This window comes from Pipistrellus kuhlii, unplaced genomic scaffold (genome assembly GCF_014108245.1).
Source record: "Pipistrellus kuhlii isolate mPipKuh1 unplaced genomic scaffold, mPipKuh1.p scaffold_m20_p_2, whole genome shotgun sequence".
NCBI classification, from domain to species: Eukaryota; Metazoa; Chordata; class Mammalia; order Chiroptera; family Vespertilionidae; genus Pipistrellus; species Pipistrellus kuhlii.
In genome coordinates, this window is record NW_023425515.1 from 17,254,207 (window position 1) to 17,271,092 (window position 16,886).

The window sequence follows — 16,886 nt, forward strand, 5'->3', positions numbered from 1 at the left end:
GCCCCCTGGTGGTCAGCACACTTCATGGGGAGCCCTACTCAGCCAGAATCTGGCTCAAGGCTGGAGAGCCTTGGTGGTGGCAGGTGCCTCTCCCACCTCCACAGCAAAGGTAAGGATGTCTGCCTAGGGCTCCCAAACTGTGAGGGCAGAGACTGGGTTGAGAGAACCCCACCCCCAGTGCACAAATCTCATGCACGGGGCCTCTAGTGCAACTATAAAATACAGCAATATTTTATTACAGCTTTTTAAAATCTCTAAATTCACTTCCAAAGTATTGGGAAAATCTCAATGTAATTTGAAAAATGTTCATTTGGATATACAATGGCATTTTCAAAACTTCATTTTCCTAGTGTCCAGATTTTACTTTATCAGCCAACCAGGTTCTGAGGGCCTCACCTCATTATTGCATTATCCTAGCCTAGATAAAAATCACTAAATATATAAATTAAAAAAAAAAAACTTTAAAGCTCAATAGTTGGGTCTGATTCACTATCATGTTAAGTTTGGTTTTGCTCATTGAGGACAGTTCATTTTAGACAGTCCTTAAAACTGACTTATCATTTAATGTTACACTCCCATGTTTTCCCATATATACAGAGAAGACTAAGAATTGTATAATCACAAACTAGCTAATAAGTTTGCCAGAAAATCAGTACAGCCATTTTACTAATAAAATTTTGCTCATTTAAATAATTTATTTAATAAAATATTTGAGGCAATTTAGAAAAACAAGATTTGTATTTTATTTCCTTGTAAAAATCTTTACACATGCAGACAAACCAGTGTTAAGAAAGTATTCACCATCATTTAAACAAATAACCACTTAAATAGAACAGTGTCTGCAATTTTATCTGTATAAAAATAAGGTACATTTTTACAGAATTCTCACTCCAGTTCTTATAGCAATAAACAATACACAACTATAAGTACAATTGAACCTGACCATGGTTTTCAATTAGATACTGCTAGCGCATTTTAATGTGAAAAAAAAAAAAAAATTAAAAAAAATAACATAGTTCTTTTCAAGAGAAAATGTCCTCAGTGTTTCTAGAGACCTAGAGGGTTTTAAGAAATCAAATCCTGATCAGTTTGCTTTTAATGTTTTGATTGTGAGTCCATACATCACACTGTAGATAGGCAAAACCAGGAATTGATGCAGGCTCAACCGAAGAAAGTCAGCGCCTATGCCTGCCGTGTCCTGAGCGGCTGCCACCATGATGCTTGCTTTTGTGGGACCTCTCAAAGGAGCGAGATCTTTCACGCCTGTCCCTATGATGTCCCCTTTCATGCCTGTGTTTCTTGGCAGCATCTGAGTGATCCCGAGACTTGCTTTGAGATCGAGAACGAGACTTTTTCCTTTTATGACCATGTCTATTTGAACTTTTTAAATCATCTCTGGTATGCTTGGCCTTAAGGTGAGGAGAACCATGATTATGATGTCTTCTTGGGCTTTCACTGTGACTGCGGGACCTGCTTCTTGACCTCGAGCTGTATGTTCCAGATCGACTCCGCCTATTATTGTAACTTAGATAATAAAAAGTTGAGATTTAGATTCAATTTCTGCTGAAAACAAATTATCTTGATGGTGTTCATAACAGGTTCACAACAAAACTATCAGGCCTGTATTGACAACTGGCCAGACCAAGACTTTTATTATATTTCTCCTCCTCACTACCTTTCCTCGAGCCTATATTAGACAAATCTTAAACAAATGTAAATAATGTCTATATGCTCAGTAATTAGCAAGTTTTAGATGATATTCTAGATAGCCATGCTTTTTATTAAGTATTTTCATACATGAAAAAGAGCCACAATCTAATTATAAAGCTAATTAGAAGATTCTTTGGCTACGGTTGCTTTATTGGCTAATAAATGATTAATGAAATAGTGCATTTTCCAACTGAAATCAGAAAATTTTTTCACACCTAATTTGTTCAATTTTTTTAAGAGTAACTTTTTAAACATTCCAAATAAGTTTTTCGAAGAGACTATTTTACTTACTGTCTTCTTGGAGTATGTGATCTAGAATGTGATCGTGTTCTTGACCTTGATCGACTTGCACTTCTGCTATTTCTACTTCTCTTGCTGTCTTTTCTTACACTTCAAAAAACACAAAACAAAAACCCAAACAAATCAGTATATTAGTTACGTACTTAGTGTGTTAGAAGTTAATCACATATAAGATTCCTGGGGCCAGTTCTAACTCAAGTATACTCACCCATTATAAGGGCTTTTGGAAGCCTGCTGTCTGTCTTCAGGTTCTTTTTTGACCATCTTCACATTAACAGAGATTGGTGACTTCTCTTCAGCCTTTACTTCTCTTGGTGATGCTTAAACAAACATCATAAAGACATGTTAACTACTGGATTTAACAGAGGGTCGAAAGTTGTTTCAACATATAATTTAAGTATTACGCCTTCAAGTATGTCTTTAGTTGACTGTTAAAGAGAAAATAGTAATGGCTTCTTAATATCATCTTTTCCTTGCAAATGTTAAATGCTAGAACATTCTAATAACCCCACATTTTCAGTGCCCACCTCATTTCAATTCTGAACAAATCTTACATGGTTTAGAGGCTGGAGAAAATCCACCAAGGGTTGAAAGGGCTGGAGTTCCATCAGGATTCAATCCCTTTGCTTTTAATTTTGCTTCTTGTAAGGCCACTTTTCTTTTCTCTACTTCTTTTTCCAGCAATTCATAGTTTGGCTGTTGGAGGAAAATGAAGTTAGTATTGCTCCTTTGCAGTTTAGAGTGTTACCACTGAGAAAGTTATTAGCACAATCACTAGTAATCAGAATTACCTTTTTCCTGGTATAAAGCCTAAGAGTTTCTACACAGATATCCTGGATCTCCTCTTCAGTAGTACCAAAAAGGAGAAACCAATGAGGACGAGTTGGCAATGGAATCTAAACCAGGAAAAAAGAGAGGTTTAGATAAAATGTTGTTTTTTATTAGGACTAATTTATCCCATAGACCAAAACAGGCTATCTAAACCTACCTGAAGAGCTCTAGCTGCAAGGTAGATGCAAGCACAAGCTATAGTCTCTGGTTGAAATCGAACAAATACATTGGTTCGAAGACTGTCATTCATATAATTCCTGAAAAAAATTTTAATCATAAGCTCTGGACATAAACCAGTTCTAAAGCTTACATAAAATTGGAGACTCAATCTACTTTATTCTTTTTTCTTCTCATTCTTCATATTCTAGCAAATAACAATTCTTAACTCAAAAATCAGAGATAAGAATTTAACACTAGAACAATTCTTCAGCTTTCCTATGACTAAATTCCTTTAAAATAATTTTATTATTCCAAATAGAACATACATTTAAAATTTTAAAACTATATTTTTATGAAAATCAATGCACTAAAAGTCAATTCTGAATAATTAGCTTCAGAAATGATAAACCACTCCAACAATACTTCAAGCCATTAATTATTGACCATCTCTCCTTTATCCACAATGAAAAGCAGTGTCAACCATGTTCTTTAAAAAAATTCAAAGTACTGTGACAGGGGTAAAAAGGTAAGCACTCACCAAGTTATATTAAGAAAACTAAGTACTTCAGAAAATCTAGACAGGCAAGTGAAGAGCAATAAATATATAAAACAGCCTTGGTTATATACCTTTCTTGAGACTAAGTACAAATAAAAGCAATTAACTATTTCAGTTAATAAATTCTTGATTTCTTAAGTAGTGAACCCTCCCCCACAACATTCCTGAAGTATTGAAAAAATTTTTACAAACTGTTTAAAAGGTTAAACTACAAGGTTGTTTCTTAAAAATCCTTACTATAACTGCTAAAATCTGTTTTACAAAACATACATTAAAAATGTCATGCATTTTATAAAAGCAGTGAGACTTTTCCATTATTAATATTTACTAAATCCAAAAGAAGCATGGCAGTAATAAGCCCAGAACATAAAAATTAAGCCCTGTACAGCTATTATTGTCTTTGAGACAGTAGTTATGTCTGGACTTAAAAATCCTTGTTTTACTTTACCTTTAAATAAGCTAGTACTCCAAATCACATATCTGCATTTCAAAAGTCCAAGTTATAAAGTGCTTTGAAAAATCAAGTACTTAATTTTGTTATTGTATGCAATAGCCCAGCAGCTAGAAATTCATCCAGAATGGAAATGGTGCCCACTTTAAGCTATAAGTTGTAGCTTCCTTTGGTAGAATTCATGCTATACATACTGAAAAATTGAAATCTAGTCAAACTCCTAACAAAAAAAAAAATCACTTAATTCATAACGGTTGTATAACAATCTATCAAAAATGAACTATTCATTTTGATAGTTACAGGTATACATTCAATACAAAGGCATGTTGAATAGTTACTTCTAGAAGCAAATATACAAATCCTTTTGACACCCCGACAGAACTAGAAGATGCTGCCAGATGGATATGGACCACTTCAGTGAATCTCGGATGAGAGCTTGCACTGGATTGGCTGGAGAGCAGGGCAGCCAATCAGGCCATCCTGAGGTCATGGGCTGAAGTGCAGAGGGCAGAGTTCTATGACTTACCATCATGGACTACCCTTTAATTAAAGAGTAGAAAAAAGAACAAAGTTAAATTGAGTTCTCCATTAAAAATAATTAGTCAAGCCAAGAAAACAGGAAGCAGAAATAAGCATTATTTACCTTTTGATTAAAAAACAAAAAGAACAAAAAGCACCAAAAGAAATTCATCTCATTATTTTGGAAAGGGAAAATGAAACTTACTTTATTTCTGCTTCTGTTTTCCTGACTAGGAAAAAAATGTAAAAAAAAAACCACAAAACAACTTACCAGGCAGTTTGAACCAGGGTTTGATTACGTTCACATTCTAAGACTTGTAAATACATAAAAATGATCTGAAGGACAAGGGGAAAAAAACTCAGTTTAGCACACTGTTGGTTCTTTCAGAGTACATAGTTCAATGCATATAAGCAACTGAAAATGTTAGGTTCAAGTTTTAATTCTTCTATAAACTACAATACAGACCAATCTAAAATGTGTCTAAATCAATGTGGATTGTTACACTACTAGATTCCATAAAAATTGTTTTAAAATGTTTCAAGATTGTACAGGGAAAAAAATTGGGAGTTATTTCAATAAAAAAACAATACTAATTTTTCATGGATACTAAGTGGCAGGCACTGTGTCCTGCAAGTTAAGATTATAGCATTTAATTTCCCAAGGAACAATTCTGCGTATCCCAAACCCTAAACACTATGTTTTAAAAGTTATACAATAGGTATGATACATTGCAATACTCTGAGTGGGTATTAAAGTAATCAAACACTCAATATTTTTTTAGTTTATCACATTATATATAAAAATAGCTTTACCTCAGTTCAAATGAGGTATTTTAGGACCTGTATTTCAATTTTAGAGATGTGAGATCTAAGAACAGAGATATCTGCCAAGGTCACATAGCTAATGGCAGAGACAAGTTTCTATTGCAGATAGTTCTGCTTTTAGAATACCCATTCTATTAACTATTTTGCTGTTACTTATGTCAGTCACATGCAAGCCAAGACTTGCTAGAGAAACCTTTGAATATTCAGAAACAGTAACAGTAAGCAGCCAACACAGCCTGAACATTTTACTATGCAACAGGTAGCATGCCAGACATTTTGTGCATATATACACACCCACACTTATTCCTTGGAATGAGTCATTTCATACACTTCCTTTTAGGTAGGGAAAACTGGGTTAACCATAAAGGCAAAAAGAACTTATCTATGCCTACACAATAGTAAAATTTTGAACCTGTCTTTTTTACTCCCATTTTTCTGATAAATTTCAAAATCCAAAAGGTCGCATTTAAAAGCCAAGGTTAACTCTCAAATATAAACATATATTCATGTAAAATCAAAGTTTTAAAAAAAAACCCTAATACTTACGAATATAATTTCTGTACTCTATAACTCACCTTATGAGGATGCTTGACATGAACACAAAATCCCAACTCCTTTAGCACCCTCCTCTCTGCTTTGATAACTTGATTTTTGGTGTTAATGTAGTTCTGATCAAGGATGAGGGGGCTTGGAGTCCTATAGTTTGTAAGAAATAAAATCAAAACTGTTTTGCACATCCAAAAAATTTTATTTGTGGCATCTCCGTTTTCCCTTCCAACCAACTATTGGCAACAGAAACCAGCTTTTTAAACTCCTGCAAACAAGTTAAGGCATTAATCTTGTGCTGTCCAAGTTATGCTAATTAAATATATACTTTCTAAATTCCTATAGAAACTAACTCAACCCTGCAATGAAAATACTTCGCTCTACATCTCATATTTATCCTAGGTTCTTTCCTATGGATACTTTGGATATATATGCTGCTTAGCATCAGTGACAGCTTATCAGAAATCCCATTAGTCTCCAGACTCTGCAATGACAAACGAATGTGCTCCTGAAAATATTTACTATAAGACCTTATAAGATTATAGTGATTTTATAAAATATCAACTCTTGGTTACTTTATGGCCAAAATTAAAATTAAGGGGAAAAATGTTGGGTAGCTAATTCAGACTTCTCCCAAATATGGGCAACTTGTTTAAGCAAATTGTTCTAAGACTCTATTTCTGTTAAAGAAAATAATCAGGAAACTACAGATTTAGTTTAATTACCAGAATAGTTTATAAAATTAAATCAGACTAAAAATTAAGTGATAAATACAAACCATGCCTAAATTTGGTTGAGTTGTAGTTATTAGGCAGTATATTTAGCAATGCAAGAGAAGGGAAGACCATAATCAGGTAACAAAGACAACACTCAAGGTCTATGTGCTGATTAAAGTTTGATAGCTTCTGAAGTTATGACGCAGAGAAGACTATCGATCAGGGGTTCGATGCTTTAGAAACAGCACATTCAATTAAAAGACTATCTTATTTAAGTCTTGAAATGAAAAACTGTTTTCTTACTTTTATTTAAATCTTATGTTCAAAATTAGCTTCTTACTGAGAATTCTCTTTTTTTTTTTTGTCAAGACTTGGGACTTTTCATTTATAAGTCCATAAAATGTCCTAGTGTCCTTTGTTTATTTTTAGATTGAACCAACAAAAAAAATGTTTTTGTTAAGATATTATTAAAAATATTGATTATATGATATATACATATATGTAGGATATTTAAATATTTTCCCCATACTCAATTATCAGCCAAAAGATTCAAGAGTTTCTGTCCTGGGCAGAATACATCATCTACTTTAAAAAGATAATAATAATTCTGAATATTATCCCAACTCACAACTCCTTTACCATGCACAGCAAATCCAGGAAAAATGAAAGCTAACACATTAAAATCAAAAAACAATTTAAATACATCCTCTAGAAGATTAGATAACAATGTGAAATAAGCTGTATTAACTATCTCTGTAATGATGTTATAAGAGTAGAAATCACTTATTTTCTCACATTTCATTTAAAAAGATGAAAACTAGAATGCTTGCTAGGCTATTTCTATTTTTTTTTTTTTTAATTCAAATTGTATAAAAACAAGACAAAAGCTGGCAAGCTGACAAAATGGAAAATAGCTGTTAAGATTAACAATGCTGAAAATGGCCTTCACTCAGTTCAATTCCTATTACAAATATAAAAGGTGTTAGGAATGAGGCCATCTCAATGAATCCATTCTTATTAGGACAATAGGCTACAAATTAACTATTCTTTGGAGGGGGGGAAATCAAATTTACCTCAAGAGCAATAAAGGTATACATGATTATCTCAAAGAACTTAATGTTTACTTTTCAGGTTTCATGACAGGAAATTTAGAAGTTAAATCCACCTCAGACTAATGTCTCCCTCAACAGGCATTAGGAGAAAGGAGACTCTCATTCAGTGTTACAGGGGCAGCCAGAACTTTAACTTTTAACCCACTGCAATTGGGACAGCAAAACTGCATCATTAGGAACTATATAAAAGCAGTTTTGTCTCATTTTCCATTTCTTTTGAGTAAACTCATATACACATCTTATTAAGCTTGCTTTAAAAGTTTCCTTCAAATTCTGTTAAAATTCATTTTTCTTATAATTAATCAGCTAAACAAACGTTTGTTCAAATTATGGCTATTCTCTGGTGGTAAGTCAGGCTTAATTATCAATTCTGCTTAAACCACCTGTTATTTTCCATCTACTCTGCCACAATCTTTACTTTGCCTCTATTTTCCTGCTCAATACACAGAAATCTGCAATAGTACTTCAAAGGATCATTCCAATAACATCAAATGATTAAGAAAACTAAATCCATTATCCACTATTTAATTCAACTACATACTCAACTTTTTGCTTAGGCTTACTAATACCTAGTTTTCAAAGTTAACTTTGTGGATGTATAATCTAACACCTTCACTTCTGTGCAGAATTGGTTTTACCTCACAAATCAAGTAAGGCTCAATAAATGTGTAATTTACAACTTATATTTTGTAGAAGAAAAACATGTTTGGATCAATAAAAGGTTCAAGAAAACTGTTTAAGCAAGTAATGTCTTTATATATTTTTTAATATATCTTATTGATTTTTTACAGAGTAAGGGAGAGAGATAGAGAGCCAGAAACGTGGATGAGAGAGAAACATCGACCAGCTGCCTCCTGCACACCTCCTACCGGGGATGTGCCCGCAACCAATGTACATGCCCTTGACCAGAATCGAACCTGGGACCCTTCAGTCTGTAGACCGAAGCTCTACCACTGAGCCAAATCAGTTTCGGCAGTAATCTCTTTATATTAACATAGTATCAATTAGTACTTTCTGTAGCAGCAAGCACATTAAATTGAATTAAATTTATTATGTTAAATCTCCTTTCTGAGAAGATTGAAGAGGTGGCATTTAAAAAAAAAAATTGTTGTCAACTAACAACCAAATCTAACTCTCCTTCACAGCTTTAAAGTTTGTCATACTTTTCAAATTAATTTATATAAAAAGAACAATTTTCAAATTTTAGTCTTAGTAGGAAATTTTGGGCTTTGGTCATTGGAAATTTATTTTCTGCCCTCTTAGGACAGCTATTTTTCTGTTAGCATACACCTTGAAGAAATTAGGATCAGGAGATGCAAACATGGTTAAGTTTCACTCATGTAGTATGAAAACTAGTTCTTCAAGGAACTATAATTTACAAAGAGGCAGACTCCTGCTCAATACACAGAAATCTGCACTACTACTTAAAAGGATCATTCTTTTTTTTAGCAGATCCTTGTAAAACAAAGTGAAGACCACCATAAGAGCCATAAAATAAAACTGTGGAGGCTGAACTTAATGACCCTTCCAACTTTCATCCATAACCTATATACATGTTGAAATCACCACACCATATGTACCAATGAGAGTGGCTGCACCCGTCTGAAGGTGTCTTTTTTTAGACAAACAAGCCTTATTTTTTTTAAGTTGGAAATTACACGTTTATTGAGCCTTTCCTTGAAATCACAGAAAACCCTATTTGCTGTGAATATGTTCCACCCCAAAAGCAAATTATAATTGGAAACTATTAAATTCAGCCATTTATTTTGAGTTTAAAAGACAATTACTAAACTACCAAAAAAGTCAAAGGGGGAAAACAGTCAAATAATACAGAATGTGGCTTGGGCACTAGTACTTTCTAAAAGTTTACCTGGTAATTTTAACGTGTAGCCAGAACTGAAAAACAATGATCTAAGGCTACAAAAATGACTCCTCCTTTGTAATTTTCTAGTTCACACTATAATAAAGCTTTCATAAACTTCATTAAAATAACATTAAAATAAACTGACATTTTAACTACTAAAGTATAATACTGATACTTTCTAATGACATTAATCTATGAAAGAAAATATTAAGCTACAGTTATAATAACTTGGACAGCAAAGATTAAAGCTTATAACAAGAAACAGGAGTTTTTCTAAATGGTTCAGCAGTGGCCAACCTGTTAGTCCCCGATTCCAGTGACCTATTCTCAGAGCACTGGCTTCTCCTTGGGGATTTTCCATACTTCACTCACTGTTGCCATGACGACAGCTTCATCGCTATGTACCACTCCACATCACCCAGGCTTTGGTAAATGTAGCTGGTCGCTGTATAGTCGGTTGCAAGGGAAAAAAGAGTTGAAGTTAATAACATATACAAGTTACATGTCTGAGTAAACTTGTAATATGCATAGAAACTTTTACATCCTGCTTAAAAAAAAAAGGCTTCCATGCAATTAACTTCTTTTAAATTTCATGCGATAGTCAGTTCTAAGATTGAGACAAAAATCAGTCTCTCCGTAATGACCCCCCTAAAAAACCAGTTACAGACACAAGTCATGTGAAATATTTTACATTCCAGGATTTTTATGGTTAAGAACTACTCTCTGAGATGGAAGAAGAATGCTCTAAGGCTCACAGAAAAATTTCAAAGTAGATAATCATTATTAAGTATTAAGAGTTGGCTCAATGGTCCAAAGAATAGAAAGCTATTTCCTTTAAGCCAGCACAGAATCCTTTCACTGAAGAGCCTTTTTACTAGAGTGTGTTTTAATCACCCTGAAGAATCAGCAAGGTATCTAAATGTAAATTTTAGCTCAGATCATACTAAATACCAAATTGAAATCTTCCCAATTTCCAGGAATTCCTCACCAAGAAGCTAAAAGATATTTTTAAATGAAATAAAAAATTAGTCTATCCCTGAATATGGTTAGGGTGAATGAAGGATGGCAGAAAAAAATGTAAGAAAACTGAAAAAAATATTGTGAAAACTATCTGAAGAGCAATGTTTCAGACTTTTTAACTAATTGTTTTAAGGTTACTTTTCTATTTGCTTGTCTCTGAATAGTTCTATTATGCCAAGCTACAGATTCAGCTGATAAACACTCAGATAGACTACTAAATTGGCACTAACCAACACCCAATCCCCTAAATAACTTAAAATCCTTTTATAACTTCCTTTCAAACTCCATACAAGTTTATCTAACATCACAATTTCTTAAAAAAGTGAAGAGACCTAATCTATTCCAGCTATCTCCTTCTGCAGCATGTACTAGAAGTTACCTGAAGTGCCGCAACTAAAATTTTTGGTACTGCCTCACGTGAACATGTAAGTCCACAGAGCGTTATGATGTAGCCACAACGCCTATAAGGCACTCTTTTGGTCTCTATTATTTTACAAGGGAAATTAAGTGGGCCTTATCTAAATATAACCCAATCAATCAAGTTATTTTTCTAACCCACTCACTGGGACTTATCTGGCCAAGACAAAATACCTGTTTAATCCCTTTGACTTCAAACTTTATCATCCTGCAGTCCTTTCAGATCCGGTATATCGTAGTTCAAGGTTGAAGTACTCTAACAAAAGCCAACCTCAATTGATCAAGTGTTAACTGGGACTTCCGAGCAGAGAAACAATCTACACAAAACTGTGCCACGCTGTTAACTTGAACTGCAGTTTAAACTTCCAGAGAGGGGTGGGGAGAAGCAACTTACAGAATACACTCACACTTGAGCCAAACGCATTCCCTTTCTTGTTTAATCTTAAGCCACAGGACTGCTTCCCAGCACTGATAGGATTGTCCATAAATGCAACTGCCTCTACAAACTTTAGATAGCTGGTTAATTGTGGGGGTTGGTTTTTGGTTAAGTAAGAGTGTGCTCCTATGTGAATTTCAACACCTAAGTAAGTTTTCCTGTGCATGGGTTTTAACTTGAGAGGAAAGAAATGTTTTGAGTTGATGATTGGTGCGCACGGTACAGTAGCAGCAAGAGAGGTTGTGCTCAATAATGCCAAATCTTACCTTTTTCCTCTTAACTGGCGTAGGTGATGAAACACATTAATCACATCTCTTATTCTTCTAGGCGCTTCTTCGATTTTTGACGCAAGATTAATACAAGCCATGGCAACAATCTGAAAGAATCATCAATAAAACGTGGTTGGATTATGGCTCTATCTTGGGCAGTTAGGAAAAAGTGCCCCTCTCAAAATCGAACGAACTTATTTTAAGGTAAAAAACTTTATAGTTTTTTAGGACACAATTAGGACAACCTTTGGTGAAATAAAATGAAGATGCCATTTCCAAGCCATAAGCTTCCGGAGCACGTTAATAAACGTGATTTATTTTAATTGCTTAATTCCTTATATTCCGAGTCCAGAGTCAAGCCCAGTCTCGCAGCACTTTGGAATTCGGCTGGAAATTCTAATTATCGATTGGATCCGTTTCCTGGATTCTAGGACCTAGAACATATTCCAAAAGTCCCTCCTACTTCCTGGGGAATGAGAACTAGGTACAAAGTCTTAAAGGAACCCCTTTTTTCTGGGAAAGCGAGCCGCTAACTCTGACCCCCCCGCCCTTCTTCTCCGCCCCCCCGCACCCTAATTTCCGGACGGAGAAGTCCTTTTCCACTCGCCCCCGCCGTCCTTACCTCGAAACTGTGTTTGACGAAAGACTTGGAGTAGAAGAACCGATGGAACAGCACCTGCCCCGTGGCCATCGCCACCTGCAGACGAGAGGGAAGAGCGGAAACGCAAGGGTCAGGCGGGCCCGCACCAGGCGCCGCCGCCATTTTGTGCCGCCGCCGCCGCTCGCTCCCCGTCCCTCCCCGCCGCGGGCACCGGGGGACCTCGCCTCCCGCCCACCGCCCGGCACCGGCTGGGACCGGGAGAGAAAGGCCGGAGAGGGCCATTCCCCGCCGCCGCCGGCATCTGGTGGGAAGGAGACACCGAGGGGGCGGGTAAAGGGGGAGAGAAGGGAAGAGGCGCGCCCGGCGGCCCGGGCCCCCGCACTGACCTGCGGCAGCCGGAGGAGGATGCCGGCGGCTTGGATGAGCTCGCAGCCCAGGATGCGCAGGTCCGTCTCGCTGGACAGGTCTAGCCCATCCTGCATGGACGGCGTGGGCGACAGTCGCTCCTCCGGGATCAGCGAGTGGTCGATGGTGAGGGAAACTTCCGAGTAGAGGCGGTCCCCGATCAGGATCCCTCCGGACGTGGTCGTCGTCGTGGTCGTGGTGGTCCCCGAGCTGGAGCCGCCCGCGCTGGGGGCCGCGGCGGCCGACGAGGCGGCAGCGGCGGCGGCGGCGGTCGCTGTCGGGTGAGGGCCGGACGCCATGGTCTCCGCGAGCTGCACGCACGCCCGACGCAGCCGGAACCCGGAGCGAAACTAACCAGCGTCCTCGGCGCGACGGACGTGCCCGTGACCGCCCGCGTTCCGAGCCGCTTTACGCAGCGTGCGCTTCCGCTCTGACGTCACCACGCCCGGCGGCGCCAGCCAACGAGTCCCTCCCGGTCCCCGTCCTTCCTCCCTCCACCTCGTCCCTCGCCCCCAGCCGGCGGCGCCTCCTCCCGCGCGCTCCGGGAGCTGCGGCCGAGGTGTGGGATCCTGGGGTGACCTGGGTGGCCTGTCTGCTGGGGCCCCCAAAGTGGTCAGGGTGATCAGACGTCCCGCTTTAGGCGGGACAGTCCCGATTTTTCACAATTTGTCCTGCGGCGTTTTTTTTAAAAAAAAAAAGTCCAGATTTTAATCTTTCCAAAAATCGGGACTTTTTTTTTTTTTTTTTTAAACGCCGCGGGACATATTGTGAAAAATCGGGATGTCTGGTCACCTTACTGTAATGTTTTTAGCCACAATAACCATGTGGGAGTTGTACAAGTTTACCTTCTCCCCAAGTGAGACTTGGCAACAGTTACGGCCTCTGCGCGCGATGTTGGTAATGTGTGTGGGACCTGTGTCCCTTGGCTCCCTTCGCTCGCCTCTCTCCATTTGCGGGGCGCAGTGTAGCAGGGGAACCCCAGGGGAGTGCTAGCCTAGATGTGTAGGGACAGGCACGCTTGCAATTTAAAACGACCCGCAAGGAATCCGGAGAGGAGTGCTTTATAGTGCTTTTGGGAGACAGGAATCAGAACTGCATGGACTCCCCAAAAAAGGTCGTGGAGGAGGAGTGGTAGGTAGCAGGGTGCATGGAGGGGAAGGCTGAATGAGTGGGAGGGCTGCTGCTTTCCCGGCCTGGGTTGTGAAACTCAGACCCACAGGGCAACAGCGCCCAGCCCTGGGTAATCTGGAAAATCCCTTCTTTCCAAAAATAGCCCGGGGAAGAGAATCTCACTGGGGTAATCGGATTGTGCCCGGAGAGCCTGTGTCTTCCTAGGTGGTTAGTGCAATTAGACAGAGTGGGAGAAGTTATTCTCTCTCTTTTTTTTTACTCTAATAATAGCAATTCCCAAAGATTTCTTAAAATTTGAATTCACAACAATGATTCTGAGCCAAACTGCCAAGTCTAGAGTTGATCTTGGTTTACTTCATCCTTTTATCCCCACTCTTGAACTTCTGAGAGGTTGCCCGGGGATGAGGTGCCCCATTCCCTTTCGGTACATAGCTACCCTGTTTCCCTGAAAATAGATGCGCTAGGTCTTATTTTCAGGGGATGTCTTATTTTTTCCATGAAGAAGAATATGGTACACATTTATTGTTAAATGAAAATAAAGGAAATTTATTACCTGTATACGGTACGGTAGTACGGTACTTGTCAACACAAACCAGACAAACTGTGAAGCCTACAGTATCAAGAATTTACTCATTTATTCAATGACAATCATGTCATCATCTTCTGGAACATCATCATAACAATCCAATTCCTGAATTTCCTGGTGAATTTCTTGTGACTCCATTTCTTTCAGAATCAGTGGACCAAATCTCTCATGTTTAGCCTGGGGGGGGGGGGGGCTTATTTTCGGGGGGATGCCTTATATTTCACTCAGAAGGAAACCTGTAAGTAGGTCTTCTTTTCGGAGGATGTCTTATTTTTGGAGAAACACAGTAGTCATTCTGAAAATGACATCTGTGTAATTGACTCTTGGCAATTACTGCTCAGAAAATCTCATGGCTGCACTTGCCTGGGCATTGTGCTGCTGGGTCTGCCAAGAACTGGTTCTAAGACTTTCAGCAACCAGTTTTCACCCCTTGAAGTTTCACTGGGCCCCTGGAGGGTCTAAAATTCTTTAGAATTCTGGTCATCCAGACATCTTGCTCCTAAACTCATCTTTGGTTCCTAATTCTTCTTCATTCTATTTTGCTTAATTAGTCCTGTTGTTCCTCCCTCTCAGGAGATTGTCCTTGAATCTGCCTGTTCGGTCTGTTCTGCTATGTCTGCTGTTACTTCGTGCCTGCACCACTACAACAGATTTCTTTCTTTTTTTAAAATATATTCTTATTGATTTCAGAAAGAAAGGGAGAGGGAGAGAGAGAGAGAAACATCAATGATGGGAATCATGGATCTGCTGCCTCCTACACACCCCCCACAGGGGATTGAACCCAGAACCTGAGCATGTGCCCTTGACTGAGATCGAACCCAGTACCCTCTTCTCCGCAGGCTGATTCTCTGTCCACTGAGCCATACTGGCCAGGGCATACAACAGTTTTCTAAATGATCTTGCCACCATTCTCTCCCATCCCTCCTCCATCCTGGGAAATTGGTAACTAGCAAAATATCAGTTTCTTTACCCCACTTCCTCAAATTAAAAACTCTGGAGATAAATGATAAAGCTTAGACACCTTTTGGAAGTTGAGGCTTTCTATAATCTCAACTTACCTTGTCATTCCTTTCCTTATTGCATCATCACCTCACCTTATCTCCCTCCCTCCCCCTCTTGTCTCTGCCTGAACCAACATCAGCCAGACCTGTCTCCTCACTGACATGCCATTTGCTTCCGGATTTCACACTTTTCCCTCATTCTATTTCTCAGGCCTGCAACATTCTTCTCCTGTCAATCAAATCCTACCATTTTGCAAAGATCCAGATGAAGTTCTACCTTTTGCCAGAAGCCTTCCCCACCAATCTAGCTTTCGTTAATTTTCTGTCTTTGGATTTCCTCAAAGTATTTATGACCTCTAGTATACATTTTGACACAGGATTCCATACTATAATGCATTGCTGTTTGACCACTTCCCGATGTGTGTCTTGACTTTTTTAAACAGTGCCATTTTGGGGTTTATTTTGTATTCTCTACAGAACCTGGTAGAACTACTATATGGTAGATGTCTAATCAAAACTTTTGCACCGAGTTATATGTTTTTCTCCTCATGCCTTGCTTGGCAGCCTGGTCTTGCCTTTTCCTTTCCGTCCAGAGGCCCGTTTCACCCTCATCCTACCACCACAGCCCTCTCTCCCCAATAGAGAGCTGCAGGTCCCAGCATTGTGTTCTCTTTGCAGCACTTGTAACAGAGCAGCCATGGTTCCACTTCTGCTCAAATCCCTGTCCTCACGGGGCTGGGTAAATAGCCCACGTCCGTCCTACCGGCATGGGCTGCAGAACAGGAGGCTGGAGTTGCTATAACTAGAGAGTTTGGGGGGAAAGGGAGTTCACCAGAAGCAATGCAGTGAAGTAGTTTTGTGTCTGAATGTGGACATAGGCTCTGGGACAGTTTTTGGAGGTGTGTTCAGAAATCAGGCGTGTGTGACTAAGAGTTAAGGCAGGGCCAACTTAATAAGCTAAATTATAAAACCAACAAAACCCCAGGTTTGCTTTGGGAGCGAGCTCAAAGTTAATATCTATTCTCTTCTTTTTCATACAAGGACACTAAAGTCCAAAGAGGAGACTGCAAATAGTAGATACACAATACTTGCTGACGGCAAATGATCCTGCCAAGCCAGTCCTTGGATGGATTCATCCTATAATATTTAATGTCAGAAGTAGACCAACGACTGACATGGACCAAGATGTTGAGAAGCTTTGCAATAGAGAACTACACAAAGTAAAAGGTAAAGGCCCCATTCCTATCTATTTGTACCCCCGAGTCTTTCACCAAAATTATCTAAGTACCTTCCCCAGAGGTAATAGCATGATGTCTCTCCTTCCAGATACATACATTTCTCTATATAATATATACAAATTGTTAATTTCACATAAAAGGGAACACACTATATATATCCAACGCAGTGTGGGATGGTACTTTTCTATATAAT

At 38.6% G+C, this 16,886-nt stretch overlaps 1 protein-coding gene across 5 annotated transcripts; it reads right to left on the bottom strand.

Annotated features, from left to right (window-relative positions):
• Window positions 1-719: 719 nt before the first annotated feature.
• Window positions 720-13,237, bottom strand: CCNL1 (cyclin L1). 5 transcript variants are annotated; one of them, XM_036444205.2, is made up of 11 exons: window positions 12,719-13,237; window positions 12,354-12,428; window positions 11,729-11,838; window positions 5,927-6,047; window positions 4,798-4,862; window positions 2,999-3,098; window positions 2,802-2,906; window positions 2,565-2,706; window positions 2,219-2,330; window positions 2,002-2,100; window positions 720-1,524 (listed from the first exon to the last, which is right to left on the bottom strand). In XM_036444205.2, exons 1-11 carry the CDS (start codon window positions 13,034-13,036, stop codon window positions 1,176-1,178), a joined length of 1,596 nt encoding a protein of 531 aa, XP_036300098.1. In that variant the 5' UTR covers window positions 13,037-13,237; the 3' UTR covers window positions 720-1,175. The 5 variants fall into 5 exon arrangements, 3 of the variants coding, with proteins under 3 accessions (XP_036300098.1, XP_036300100.1, XP_036300101.1); XM_036444207.2 differs by lacking the exon at window positions 2,002-2,100 and having other exon boundaries at window positions 12,719-13,119; XR_004989046.2 differs by lacking the exons at window positions 720-1,524; window positions 2,002-2,100; window positions 2,219-2,330; window positions 2,565-2,706 and adding an exon at window positions 4,534-4,547 and having other exon boundaries at window positions 2,812-2,906; window positions 12,719-13,139.
• Between the last annotated feature and the right edge of the window lie 3,649 nt (window positions 13,238-16,886).

Excerpts from the sequence above, each read along its gene's own strand:
- CCNL1 (XM_036444205.2), bottom strand. The coding sequence starts at position 13,036 with ATGGCGTCCGGCCCTCACCCGACAGCGACCGCCGCCGCCGCCGCTGCC. Across the intron at positions 3,099-4,797 it reads ACCCTGGTTCAAACTGCCTG|GAATTATATGAATGACAGTC; the intron begins GTAAGTTGTTTT and ends AATTTTTTTCAG. Across the intron at positions 2,707-2,801 it reads GGCTTTATACCAGGAAAAAG|CCAAACTATGAATTGCTGGA; the intron begins GTAATTCTGATT and ends TTCCTCCAACAG.